The sequence below is a fragment of the Anopheles aquasalis genome, chromosome 3 (genome assembly GCF_943734665.1).
Source record: "Anopheles aquasalis chromosome 3, idAnoAquaMG_Q_19, whole genome shotgun sequence".
In the NCBI taxonomy this organism is placed as follows: domain Eukaryota; kingdom Metazoa; phylum Arthropoda; class Insecta; order Diptera; family Culicidae; genus Anopheles; species Anopheles aquasalis.
Genome location: NC_064878.1, coordinates 17,330,001 through 17,342,500, shown reverse-complemented (window position 1 = coordinate 17,342,500; position 12,500 = coordinate 17,330,001). Strand labels below are relative to the sequence as shown.

At 44.7% G+C, this 12,500-nt stretch overlaps 5 protein-coding genes across 23 annotated transcripts in view; 2 read left to right on the top strand and 3 right to left on the bottom strand.

The window, feature by feature from the left end:
- The window catches only part of LOC126577968 (MOB kinase activator-like 2), a 92,203-nt gene extending 90,102 nt beyond the window's left edge, over positions 1 to 2,101 (top strand). For all 10 annotated transcript variants that reach the window (XM_050240068.1, XM_050240070.1, XM_050240069.1 and 7 more), the window contains one exon: positions 1 to 2,101. This exon is cut by the window's left edge and continues 1,803 nt beyond it. The gene's annotated coding sequence lies outside the window, so the exon portion shown is untranslated.
- A 1,399-nt stretch (positions 2,102 to 3,500) lies between these two features.
- Positions 3,501 to 5,409, bottom strand: LOC126577972 (uncharacterized). Its single transcript, XM_050240079.1, has 2 exons — positions 5,071 to 5,409; positions 3,501 to 4,996 (listed from the first exon to the last, which is right to left on the bottom strand). The coding sequence occupies exons 1-2, from the start codon at positions 5,116 to 5,118 to the stop codon at positions 3,641 to 3,643; spliced, it is 1,404 nt and encodes a 467-aa protein (XP_050096036.1). The 5' UTR covers positions 5,119 to 5,409; the 3' UTR covers positions 3,501 to 3,640.
- A 75-nt stretch (positions 5,410 to 5,484) lies between these two features.
- Positions 5,485 to 7,744, bottom strand: LOC126577969 (uncharacterized). Its single transcript, XM_050240073.1, has 2 exons — positions 7,595 to 7,744; positions 5,485 to 7,502 (listed from the first exon to the last, which is right to left on the bottom strand). Exons 1-2 carry the CDS (start codon positions 7,634 to 7,636, stop codon positions 5,931 to 5,933), a joined length of 1,614 nt encoding a protein of 537 aa, XP_050096030.1. The 5' UTR covers positions 7,637 to 7,744; the 3' UTR covers positions 5,485 to 5,930.
- A 331-nt stretch (positions 7,745 to 8,075) lies between these two features.
- Positions 8,076 to 10,065, top strand: LOC126577978 (NEDD8-conjugating enzyme UBE2F-like). Of its 3 annotated transcripts, none has more exons than XR_007608367.1 (4): positions 8,076 to 8,783; positions 8,861 to 9,022; positions 9,118 to 9,463; positions 9,598 to 10,065. XR_007608367.1 is itself a non-coding variant. In XM_050240098.1 (3 exons), the coding sequence occupies exons 1-3, from the start codon at positions 8,466 to 8,468 to the stop codon at positions 9,232 to 9,234; spliced, it is 597 nt and encodes a 198-aa protein (XP_050096055.1). In that variant the 5' UTR covers positions 8,076 to 8,465; the 3' UTR covers positions 9,235 to 10,065. The 3 variants fall into 3 exon arrangements, 1 of the variants encoding a protein (XP_050096055.1); XR_007608366.1 differs by having other exon boundaries at positions 9,118 to 9,531; XM_050240098.1 differs by having other exon boundaries at positions 9,118 to 10,065.
- Positions 10,066 to 10,174: 109 nt separating this feature from the next.
- LOC126577976 (dnaJ homolog subfamily B member 6-B) overlaps positions 10,175 to 12,500 on the bottom strand; it is a 64,316-nt gene continuing 61,990 nt past the window's right edge. For all 8 annotated transcript variants that reach the window (XM_050240089.1, XM_050240091.1, XM_050240088.1 and 5 more), the window contains one exon: positions 10,175 to 12,500. This exon is cut by the window's right edge and continues 2 nt beyond it. In XM_050240089.1, coding sequence (XP_050096046.1) covers positions 12,400 to 12,500 — 101 coding nt within the window. In that variant the 3' untranslated portion in view covers positions 10,175 to 12,399.

Here is a 12,500-nt window from a genome sequence, read left to right as displayed (position 1 = left end):
TCCGGCCGTTCCTTCGCCGTGCTGTGGCAATATTTTTAACAATCGGCTACTCTACATCTTATCTAGACTACAGAATGGTGAAACGGTGTGTCGCAGGATTTTCAAACAATAAAAAAACGGTTCATTGCCCTGTTAAGCTCTGCTGTTCTCCCAACGACATAAGACAGAAGGTCGAACGTAATTGATCGAGCCAACTCCGAATCCAACCATTGTCATACGATGTTCCTACATTTTCCGCAAATTTCTACTCCAGACCACAACATTTTTGGTGATTTTTGTTTCGTTTTTTTAGACCATCTGTAGACTCAAATATGTAATGCAAAAACGTAGCATCTAGTTACTGTTGTCTGTTTAAGTTATAATTCCTTTTACTGCCAAGCAGTATGCTTCCCATTTTCCTTTGACACAGGGGTTGTGGCTTCAGCGTAGTATACTGCCTGTCCCCAAAATGTTCCCAACAGAGCGTGCGCAACTTGCAGAGACGGTTTTTATGGTTTTCGTGTTTCGTTTTGTATGTTTCTGCTAGGCTGTTCTAATTGATGATAATGCAGATATTGGAAATTGTCTGTTTCGTCCATTCTTTGACATTTTTGTTGTTTTCTTTTGTAACGTAGTTCCCCCGTCATGGTGATTGATAAACATGCTGGTGTTAATGGAAATTGATCTGGACATCAGCAGCATTGTGCTATGGGGATCGTATTACTATTCCCCATTCATTATCCGCCTTATCCTTCCGCCGAGTTATCCTTTACTACCACGCGATATTGGCTCCCTTTGGATGCTCTACTATTGTTTGTTCTCTCGCTTCACCGCGTTCTACACGACGCAACGAGTATTCAGATGTACTAGACGGATAGACGGAGGGAGAAGAAAAGCAGAAAAAAAAGAATGTTAATAGATCAAGAAGCATCTGCAAAAGCATAAGATCACTTCCATAGAATAGAAGGGTGGGTAGGGTGAAGAAAAAACCCACCCACACACAGACACACACAACCACACATACATTGCACCGGAGCTGTGTCCCTAAGATGGACCTCCTGAATTTGGAGCAACCAGCTCAATAGAGGTCAACAATTAAACCAGGAAGCGCATCGAGTGCTCTGCTGCTAGTGTTGCTGCAAACTGTGCAACACCATAATCGCTGCAATATAGTAGGCTAGGCCCGCTGACACCGGCATGGCATCTCAAAGGCAGTGGAAAGACAACAGCGAACAATCGAATCCTTAATCCCGTAATAAACGTAGCACTTCTCGCTTCCTCTGTCCGAACAAGTGAACTCTGGCGCGCGCATAGCTAATAAGATGAGTATAGTACTGAAGCTAACGCCACGCAATTCAGGAGACGTCAATCGAATGTCACTAAAACATAAAGTAAAACACACAAGAACACACAGAAAAGTAGGTCTATGAGAAAAAAAGGGTAAATAAATATCTATATTTAATACAGAGTAATATAGAGTGAAACTATAGAAGAAGAGACGGACGGAGAACGCAAAACAATGAACGCAGAGAAGCGTAGAGCCGGTGAAAAGGGCGAAATGTTATTTGGAAAGCGAGAAAAAGGAAGTAGTCGAAGGCCGAAAGAAAAGCGGAAACGGAAAGTAGTGAGATGCCAACGGGGGCGCTCTTGCTGTGCAAAGCAAAAACAGTATAGTAATAAGGTAAAGACAAATAAGGCTCCACATCTCCTCACCCTACCCTCTTCTACCTGCGAAAGGCCCTTCACGATCGCCCGCCCGCCCGCCGTCCTGACCGTCAGCCTGCCCTCCCCCCTCTCCACCGCTCTATCAGCTGAAACACGTGCGAAACTTTGGAAGTTGTTAATGGGTCGATGTTGGAGTCGCCAGTGCGTTAGTGTGCGCGTGCGCGTGTGTATGTGTGTGTGCGTGTGTGTTCTCTAGTGTTATGCGTGGGCTAGCCGCGTGATAGGGTTGGTTTTGAGGAAGGTCAGGGGATGTGGAGTCGGTAGATCGGATGCGTGGGACACACACTGAAAATGGTTCCGTTTTGCGTAAAACTTAGAACGGCAGATCAAAGGTCGATCAAAGAAAACAAAACAAAAAAGTCGAAGAAATACACCTTAAACTTGCTGCTTGTTGTTATTGCTGGCTCTGTTGCCCCGTCGTGTTGTATTGAAAGAAACAGGCGAATCGAAGCAGAAGAAGTAAAATTACAAACAAAGAAAAAAAAAACAGAAAACAAACACAAAAAAAACACACACCTAAAAATGAAAGTATTTATCGCGATAGTGGGGCGGTGCGGTGTGGTAGGCGAAGGCTGGAGTGGGCTAAGAGGACTGCAGATGGAGTGCCCGGAACCGGAATTCCTGTGGCTGCGCGAACAGTCACAGTACGTAGTAGCCGAAACAGTGTACCGGTTTCCAAGGTCCTGAATCTTGCGTGACTTTTGAACTAAAGCGATGGCTAACGGGAAATAGAGAAAGAGAGAGAGGAAGAGAAAGTTTGAAGGATCATGCAATGCTGTGTTTCATGTTACACCCCACTTTCCTGTATACCTTTATGTTCTTCTATTACTTTCGGTTTTTGTCGGATCACGGGGATCGAATTCCATCATTTAATGTTCGGCAATGTTTGCTTCACAAGCGTTGCCGTTGTTGTCGGCTCTAGCATCGGCTTACTACTTTTTACCACAGATCATCTCCATTGCACTCTTCAGCTGTTGCACTTGTAGCCATCATTCTTATAGCGAAGGGCTACTACGATAAACATTAGAGAGTTTTGCATTTAATTTATGGTTTTGATTTTGGATTCACTACGAATCGCACACACAAAGAAAAATACACAGCATGGTTAACGCGGCATGGTTACATGATACATGATGGTTAGTTGCTGCTAGTGGTTAGATGTGGTTTTTGAGAGCCACTGCAAGTCCGTTGTAAAAATGAAATGTGATAGTAATGTGAATGAAGCAGCAGCAGCGTGTCAGTGCGAGACGCTGATCCCCTCTACTCTTGTCCAAAGCAAAGCATACAAAACAGAAAATCCTGCACAGCACCGTAATATAACAGCATAAAGGCAGTCGCGGGGGCAAGTTGCTAAAAACATAAAAAAGGACGCTTTACAGTAGCGCTAATATATCCTAGCTTAGTCTTTTCGACGAAGAATCTAAGCAGGAAGTTGAACAAAACAGTTATACATACGAACACACTCCAACACACTCGAACACGAAAAGGTAGTGGAAGCAAATGGATCATTGCGAGAGTGACTAAGAGGAAAGAGAAAAAGAAAAGAAAGAGAGAATGAGAGAGATAGAGAGAAAGAGAGAGAAGCCGTAGACAGATGTAACGAATGGATAGTGGTTATGCTATGTGTTAATTATTAGAGATAAAAATGGCGATAACATAAAAACACATTACCAAGAGAGTGCATGAATGAATATGAGCAAAGAAAGCATGAAAGAAAGTAGAAAAACGAACACAGCGCTTCATCGCATCATCTCAACACATCTTAAGGTAAGTGGCTATAAAAAGTCGGTAAAAAGTAGATAATTTATTATTTATCGTGGTCTTACATATAACATACAAAATTATAAGCGATTCGATTGTTCGTTTTTGTATTTCACTTTTCTGCGTTTCTTTTTTCTCCGCTAATATTTCTTTGTTCTATGAATTCTGCTCACCATCATTCAGTATCGGTAAACTTAGCAGCCCAAAACCAACTGCTCACGGTCGGAAACTCCACCAGCGGCACATTGGGAAACATTTCGCAAAGTCCGTTAAGATTATTGCGATCCAAGTCACAGTTTTCGAACCGCAGGTAATGCATTCGATACATCGGACCGTCCATGTCAAGGAATACTCGTTCACTGATTTTTGCATTAACGAACACGAGCACCTCTAGCAGCGCAAAAAGATGAAGACACTTCATCGTGTATACGACGACGTCGGTGGTTTTGCTTCCATCATAAACCAAACGCAACTTCTGCAACTGTCTCGCCGAGCTGACAAGACTCTGGATAACGTTTACTTCATTCGCCACACTAATGCTCACGGTTAGAGCTCTGATCGAGAAAGGCAAACGTATTAAGCTCGTTTCACCCAACTCAATGTATCCTAGATTCAGTTCCTCCAATCGGGTAAGCTCCACTAAGTCAAAGTCTAAATCAAACGAGCATTTTCCCTCGATACCAATGGAATGGAACGTTAGTCGACGAAGATAGACGAGCCGGGAAAGGTGTCGCGTGGTGGCTCGATCACTAACGGTCACGTGCCAAAAGTTAAGTTCCTTGAGCACGGTGCACGTTTCACATATTGCAAGGAACAGACTTTCTGTCACCCGGAATATCAGCTTCATCGTTTCTACTTGCGCCAACCGTTGGATGATGGAAGGACCGTAGAGTCGGTCCGGGCCAAACGTTAACGTAACGTGTTTCAATTTCGTGAGCACCAGCGGCTGAGGGTGAGCCAATGCGCACAGTGGTCCTTCGAACGATTCCAGCTGCGGCATATCCACCGCGATGAAATTGGTGCAATGCAGCTTCAAATGCTGCACCGAAGAGTGGCGAAAGACAATATACGACGGTGGACCACAGAGCGTCCAGAGTGATAATGATCGCAGCTTCGGCATCAGTTCTATCGTATTGGCCAGTAGAGTAACAATACTTTTATCCGGAGTCTGCTTCAAATCAAGCTCCAGCGAGTTGATGTTAGCCGTGACTTTTCGCTGTAAAGCGCTCCATAGGGGCTGAAATTCCGCCAGCATGTACGGCAATACGTTCAAGCGCAAACTATCGTAGTATCGCTGGGATTTCCTGACACAAGCTACCGCTTCTGTTATCAGCTTCTTAATCTTCCTTTTTTCAATCGGTGTTCCATGCTCGTCCTTCTTGAAATAGCGCGATAGTTGTGGTAATCCCATCTCCAGCTTAAATCTTTCTATATACGTGCTCCTGAAGGCGACATTATGCCAATTCCGGCAAGTTTGTGTCGCATTTTTCAAACTGTCCAGATCCAGATGATCGAAAATCATGATGAGCAGCTACAATAGAACGACCAAACATGCTGATGATAATGATTCGCACGATCGGTTAACGATTTGTTTCACTTTCTTACCTCCACCGGAAGCAAATCGAATCGAGTGTCACATGCTAACGAGCTCATTTTTTTTCTAAAATCTTCCTCGTCGTGACTAGCACCAACACCTAAGTAACCACAGTCACAAGAGTGAGCACAATTTAATTTAATTTAAAGCAGAGAAGCAACAACGGGCATGCGATCGCGTGCGCTGTCTGAGTAGTACTGAACGACTGATAAACGCCGTCGCATGGTCAATGGTCAGAACCCCCAGATGGCTAGGGAATCCCAGGATGCGCCACGATCTCGCGAGTCAATTCGTGGGCCGAGATGTGATAAGAAAAGAGGTTTCCAATGCGTTCGCTTCTTTCGGCTGTTTCGGTTCGGTTATGTTGGCAAATTGGAATGGCATGCTGTGATTCTTCGCTCAATCTAAAACCGCAACAGAGAGAAGGCACATCAGCATCCGAGTTCCCGTAGTAGTGTTCTGTGACGATGATGATGTGTCCGGCAGTTAATCAGTATCAATCACCAAGAGTGTGCTTTTGCAGCAGCATCACACTATTGGAATTTCCACTCTTTGCTGATGATCCTTCTGTTGACCCAGTGCTCCAATATACAATTATAACGCAGGACAGCCGTGCAGGTCGTGTCCTTGTTGTGCAATAGTACTTCAACAGTTTATTTCATTTCTTATCGACAAATTCGTGATTTTAAGGCATGGCACATGTGAGTTGGCAATACATCTAGGAGGATCCCGTCCACCGCTAGCGCTTTAGAGTGAGACTCCTTTAATTCATGGACAATACTTATGCTAAGCAATAAAGGTGTACGTGTGGAATGTGGGTGTGAAAGTGTTGAGTGAACGCCTTTATCTGAAAGAACGCAATTAGCCACTTCTAGGGTATCAAGTCTGCTAGGGCCGATAGCAAACGATAATCTTCGTAACTGACTTCATAATCCAACCCATCATACTGGTACCCATCGCTATCGTAGTAGTCGGGGTAATAATCGTCAACGTCAAAGGAATCGTCATCGTCGTCGTCGAAGTCGTACCCGCCGTAGTCGTAATCTTCTGAATTTAAATCGCTACCAAACGTATCATCCGACTCGTACTCTTCATCATCCTTCGATTCTGTCATCACAAAGCATCTGAAGAATTCACAGGACTTTAGTTGGGGAAACTTTGCCTGGAGTCCGAGAAGATGCTTCGTCTCGAGTTTGCACTTCTCGAACCGTAGCGTGTGCAGTCGCGGCAGCGGAGCGTCCATCCGAAGGAAGAACGATTGAGTGAAATAACAACGGGAGAACTGCAGTACCTCAAGCTGCTCAAAAAGGCATAACGATTTCAGTAGCACCTGGGAGGGCGGAGCGGAGCAGCTATACGCTATACGGAGCTCTGTTAGGTGCGAGAGGTTACACGTGATGATGTCAAGCAAACTCTGCTCTGTATCATGATCGATCTGCAGCCCAAGCTTTCGGATCGACTTGGGCAGGTTCAGTAGCGTGCTGACCTGTACATTCAATTTACCCAGATCTAGCGACTCCAGCTGGGTTAGTTTCGTAAAATTCAAACACTCCAATCTCTCTCCAGAGTCATCTCCCTCCAGGTTAATCTTGTGAATCCGAAGGTCACGAAGCTGTGTGAGGTTAAGTGCACTCTTCAAATAGGGCAACTCGGAAGCTTGAAGAGTCTTCGAAAACCAGAGTGAGGTCAACGAGGGGCACATTTCACTCACTGAACTGAACAAATCATTTTCCAAGGGAACATCCCAAAAGCAGCGTTTTAAGCACGGCATTCGACGAAAGATCGATGAGTCAGCTAATTTCCATCCTTTCACGTTTACCGTTAACTCTGTTAGCTTCTCGAACACAAGGGCCGGTTCCGAGCTATTGTCCGGAGGAAGCAGAGCACACAGTGCACCATCGAACGTTTGCAGCAGTGGCATGTCGACCGTGTACTTGTATTTGCAATCCATCGTCAGATACAGCACCGATTGGCTCCGAAGCGTTGGTATCTTCTTCTGGAAAATTGGATTATCGCCGTAGTCTGACACATTGAGCGTTTGCAGATGCTGCATCGTTGGAAGCGCAGCAGCGATCGAAGGAAATACTTTCACCATCGAGTCCATGAATTCAAGTTCCAGCTCACGGAGGTGTTGTGTGATTTTCGGGTGTATAGCTTTCCATAACGCTGGGAATTGGTACTCCAGCATGGGTTCTATGCCCAAGTTTAAACCGCGGTAATGCCGCTGGGTCTGCGTTACTAGCTGTTTTGCTCGTTGTATCATCCGCTTCAATTGGCGCGGCTCCTGTTGCTTTTTCGTAGTAGCCTTGTGGACTAAATTGATTTCCAACATAAATCTGTCCACGTATCCACTGAAAAAAATGATCGCGTTCCATCGCTGGCAGGTACGGGAGGCTGCTTTGACGCTATCCAAATCCAGGCGATCGAACACCATGCACAAAAGCTACACCGCGGGGCAGCGACATGAAAAGGTAGAAAGATGGACCGAATTTGGAAATGGAATTCGAAGGAACGCGCATTCACGCGTCCGCTTACCTCGTCCGGCAGTGCATCCATATAATTGTGATTCTTGGGCATCTTTTCCCGTAAGTACAAACGTGCAACAAATCTTGTTTTAAGCGAAGGAAATGAAGAAAAACGCGTTCGTAAGCGGCACTGGGGCAGTTGATTTTCGCGCGTCTCCTGCGTGAAAACGTTTCCCTGTCATCCCTGTCATACGGGATACCGAAAAACCATACGTCTGCAGCTCGGGTCTTTATTGGTCGCGTGGAAGACATGTTTTCGTTTCTTGGTATTAGAGTGTTTCTACATTGCGCAAACATTTTCGCTGCCAAGACAAAAGAAAGATAATCGTACAGCATCCTCGTAGGATGCTAATGATTTTTATAGGCTGCTATTGCAGCCTAATAAAAATTCTCTACCAGCCTATTAAATCCCTTAGCATCCTATAAGGATGCTGTAGGATTATCTTTTGTTTCGTCTTGGCAGCGAAAGTTTTTGCGCAATGTAGAAACACTCTAAGAGAAGAAGAGACGGAGAGGAGGAGTCCGCAAGGCACACTGGTGAAAATCGTGAAAATCGTGAAAATCTAACGAAGAATCGGAGCTGTCTCCCATGAAACTGTGTTCGACGGAGCTCTTCCGGAACGCCCAGTGGGTCTAGTCGTTGTTGATGCAATCCGGAAACACCGTGAGCTAGGGCCAGCGATAAAGCGCTTTGGGAAATTTGTGTGTTCCCGAAAGTGGCAACAAACAGAGCGAATGTGAGTCATACGCCACACGTAAATACCGAACGCACGACTCAATCAAGACGCGCAGAGGACGTAGTAACCCGGAAGGATTAGTAGGCGGAAAGCAGGAAGTGCACGAACGGTGCCTAGCAGCAATACACCTACCACCGCAATAGAATGATCACATTGGCGAGGAAAAAGAAAGAATCAACCACCAGCGGGAACAACAACGGTGGCAACAACAACAACAACGGTACCTCAGCGGCCAACGGTACCGTGGCGAACGCGACCAACAAGCGGATATCGATACGAGAGTTTCTGCTCGTCAAGGAGGTCCAGGAGCTGGAACAGAACCTACCCGCCACCTGCAAGGTGACGTTCCACGATCCGAACGTCCTGAGCGAGTTCACGCTCGCGATCTGCCCCAGCGAAGGGTTTTGGTGCGGTGGTCGCTTCAAGTTTAGCGTCCTGGTACCGGAAGAGTACAACATGGCCGTAAGTGTGCCGCGCGCGATACATGAATTCAATTCCTTCATTTCATTCACCACCCCCGACTTGTCACTCTCTTCCAGCCGCCCAAAGTGAAGTGTCTCACGAAACTGTGGCACCCAAATATCTCCGTCGACGGTGACATCTGCCTTTCGTTGCTCCGGCTGAACTCGATCGATGGTCTCGGTTGGGCACCGACTCGTCGCCTCAAGGACGTCATCTGGGGCCTGAACTCACTCTTTACCGTACGTACTTTGCTATGGCAACTGGACAAGAAGGCACAGCCTACTTCAATTACACTTCCGCCAATCCCGTCCAATCGCTTCCCTCTACCTTACAGGACCTGCTCAACTTTGACGATCCGCTCAACATCGAAGCGGCCGAACAATACTCCAAAGATAAGGAACGCTTCCACACGAAGGTGCGCGAGTACGTTGCGATCTACGCCCGGCGATAGTCAGCCTTGTCGTGGTGGTGTCGTTGCGCCACTTTCTGCTAAAATGGTCATGATCGGTCGCTCTCCCCCCGTTTTTCTAAACACTTCCCAACCGGACCGGAATACCGGACCAAATTCTGCCAGTAGAACGTTGTGTCGTACATGTGGATTGGCCTGGCGGGGGGTTGGTGGGAGAAAAGTAAAGAGAAGCGACAACAGTCAGCGGTTCCAGTGGTCGGTGCTCGAGCCGGTACTGTTACTCAGGACAGAAATTTAAATGCTGTTTCTTTTCTGCAAGATAGAGCGGAAAAGATAATGGTATAGCTAATTTGTTTTGTTTTCTCTTTTTTTTATTGTAAACGAAATTTACGAACTCTATTCCAGCAAGATCAACGCACACAATGCGGTCAGTTGAAAAGGGTATTTTAGGATTCGTAGACTCTTTTCAGTTTCCGAGAACGCAAACGTGATTTTGTCTGCTGTGTATTTTGTGTGATTCAGGCAGGGTTGAGACATGAACTGATGTATAGGTTGAACGATTGTGAAGATGTTTATTTTAAAATGTATTGTGCGCGTCTGTTTTGTTCTAATTTACGACCAAGAACAACTCCTGTTTATCTCCCGTCTGCTCTCATTTTCTGGCGAAGTAGAAGAAAGGAACGACCGACCGAACGACCGGGAGAGCCGACTGCTCAGTGTGGTTGTTTGTCGCCCTCCTCGACAAACAACCGATTGTAATTATATTATACATTAAAAAGAGATTCAGCCGGGTACAATTTACTGATAATCGAACTTTCAGCTTGTAAGATAGACATGTCTAGAGAAATAAACGAAAACTGCTGTGAGTTGAGATGATGATATAATACGTTTGTTAACGCATCTACTTACCTGTAGCACAATAACATACCGTGCCGTTGATTGTGATACACCAGGAGTATTAAAACACAGGTAAAGGCACTCCTTTAAGTTGCAACTTGGTTCGTCAGAAATCGGTTATATTTCAGTTTGTTTTTTTCTTTTCTTTAATTACCAGCTGCGTTACTATGATACTGGTACTGTACTGTTTGCATTTTGTAGCCGTTTTGCGCATACTTAAAACCTTTTCCTTGCTGTGTGGGACGCGGGTAGTTCATTCTGGGGTAGTACTACAGCTTAAATTTGTCGATTTTCCATAGTTATATGCAGTTCATTACACTTGTTTATTTAATGCGCCAGTTCACAATTTCTATTCGAAAAAATTATGGAAAAGATGGAGATTGAAAATGAAAAGAGGATCCAAAAAGTCAACGACAGACCAGCTTATCGCAATAGGGACCCCGTAGCAACCCATGAAAAAGACGTGTATACTAGGATCCTGCAAAACAGCTCTTCCAACACATGATACATGATGCTGCTGCGTTTCTATAGCTTCCCTCCTTCCAAAAAAAAAATCGCTATCATTAACGCAGCTGCAGTAGACCGGGGTTTACTTACGTAGTTAAGTGAAGTGCTTAGCATTAGCATTTTACTAACTGTTTAATTCAAAATTATGGTGGCAGAATGTAACTAAACGAAAGAAGAAAAAAAACAAACAAACAGCACGATACTACAATGTGAACATAATGTACAGCAATTGGGGCAGTTTGGGGGGCGGTGATGGCAAACGAAGGGCCTGGCGAGGAAAATATTTGCAAGGTAGCTCCGTACTCCTTCCCGCACTAACAATAGTAGCAGTCACACTCCAGCGCGTGATGGGTTTTGTTTTTGTTATTTTTTGTAATCCATTTTTGAATTGCGTTTGCTTTTGGTAAAAAAAAAACGATTGCTTTCAGAAGATAGTGTTAACCTTATAGTAGTTTGACGCTTTTCACCTAGCGAGTTTTCTATTGTTACTTTGCTACTTGCTTCGTAGAATCTTTTCTGTATGGCATGGAGGAGATGAAGATCAATGAACGATTTAATATCGGGCGTGGCTATCGATATTTCCTTCTCTGTGGCTCCACTAGAGATGTTGGTAAAACTACTTCTTCAACAGGATTTTTGACATTTCGATTGCTTTCCCAAACGAATTTTAACACTTTTTCGTCTGTATTTTCATTGCTCTCGATATATATTCGCATACAGGTCATTATGGGTCTCGTTTCAATACGTAGATTGCAAATCCCTACCGGGGATGCTGCACTAAATATTGTTTGGATGACTGTTAATGCTATCAACGGTACGGTAGAGAGCGGATCATTAACGCTTCTTAAACAGACCGTAAAAAAAGAAAAACAAACCGGACCTAAACCCGCTCACACAAAACATTTCTTTCTTATTCGCAGAATCCCTGTTAGAAACGGTGTTTTTTTTCTCTTCAAATATATTATACAGAATTAACCAACTGTAGAAGGCAATCGGTGCTTTGTGTGTGTTTAAACAAATCGCAAACGCTGTCCAACTGTAAGGGGCCATTATTAAAATGCCAAACCAACTTCATTTACCAATTCAAAGTACTTCCAGCCATCTATACCAGTCACTTCTACCTTCGTCTACCGCCACCTAAACCACCACAAATTCTTCCTCTCTCTCTCTTTCTCTCCTCGTCCCTGCCCACCGTTTTCCTCTTGAGTGTTTGCTCTTTACATACCGCTAATCATTCTTGATGTCCAGTCGCGTAACTTCATTGTGATTACAAACCGACCCTACCGATCTTCGGCTTACGGTTCTTGAATCGTTAGTCGTGGATACCGCGGCGCCTGGGGGATCTTTTCTGTTATACATACATAAATTACTTGTCAAACTTCCTACGCATTTTATCATTAATTATCGACTAAACCTAAGATGTGTAACTTCAGGGTGTAGGGGGCTTGTTCTGTTTTGCTAGGAGGTGATGGTAGTTATGAGAATTTATCTGTTTTCTCTCCACTCATCCATTTCTATCGCTACTTACAGCCAACCGGCCACTAAATAGACGAGAGCACAGCACAACTCGGCACGGATCCTCACGGCTGGATGATACCCATCCCGTTAATCCGAGGCTCACCTTCCTTCTGGCGTATAACTCGCTTGGAATCCATTTTCATCCTCCTTCCCCGTAACAAGCGCGCAGTTCTTTTTGGCGCCTGGTTTCTGTTCTCTTTTTGTTTGAATTATTAATAAACTATCCTCTACTTCTTCTTCTTCTTCTTCGCCCACTTCACATCCGACCATCTAATCTCCCATCTTCTAATGGTTATAGGGTATAGCTTGTGCGACCCCATTAACAGTCTTAGATTTTAGGATATCATTCTCGTAGGACATTATCGTTTCCGTGCCATTCTCGAATA

Excerpts from the sequence above, each read along its gene's own strand:
- LOC126577972 (XM_050240079.1), bottom strand. The coding sequence starts at position 5,118 with ATGAGCTCGTTAGCATGTGACACTCGATTCGATTTGCTTCCGGTGGAG. Across the intron at positions 4,997-5,070 it reads TCGATTTGCTTCCGGTGGAG|CTGCTCATCATGATTTTCGA; the intron begins GTAAGAAAGTGA and ends GTTCTATTGTAG.
- LOC126577969 (XM_050240073.1), bottom strand. The coding sequence starts at position 7,636 with ATGCCCAAGAATCACAATTATATGGATGCACTGCCGGACGAG. Across the intron at positions 7,503-7,594 it reads TGGATGCACTGCCGGACGAG|CTTTTGTGCATGGTGTTCGA; the intron begins GTAAGCGGACGC and ends CCCGCGGTGTAG.
- LOC126577978 (XM_050240098.1), top strand. The coding sequence starts at position 8,466 with ATGATCACATTGGCGAGGAAAAAGAAAGAATCAACCACCAGCGGGAAC. Across the intron at positions 8,784-8,860 it reads CGGAAGAGTACAACATGGCC|CCGCCCAAAGTGAAGTGTCT; the intron begins GTAAGTGTGCCG and ends ACTCTCTTCCAG. Across the intron at positions 9,023-9,117 it reads GCCTGAACTCACTCTTTACC|GACCTGCTCAACTTTGACGA; the intron begins GTACGTACTTTG and ends TCTACCTTACAG.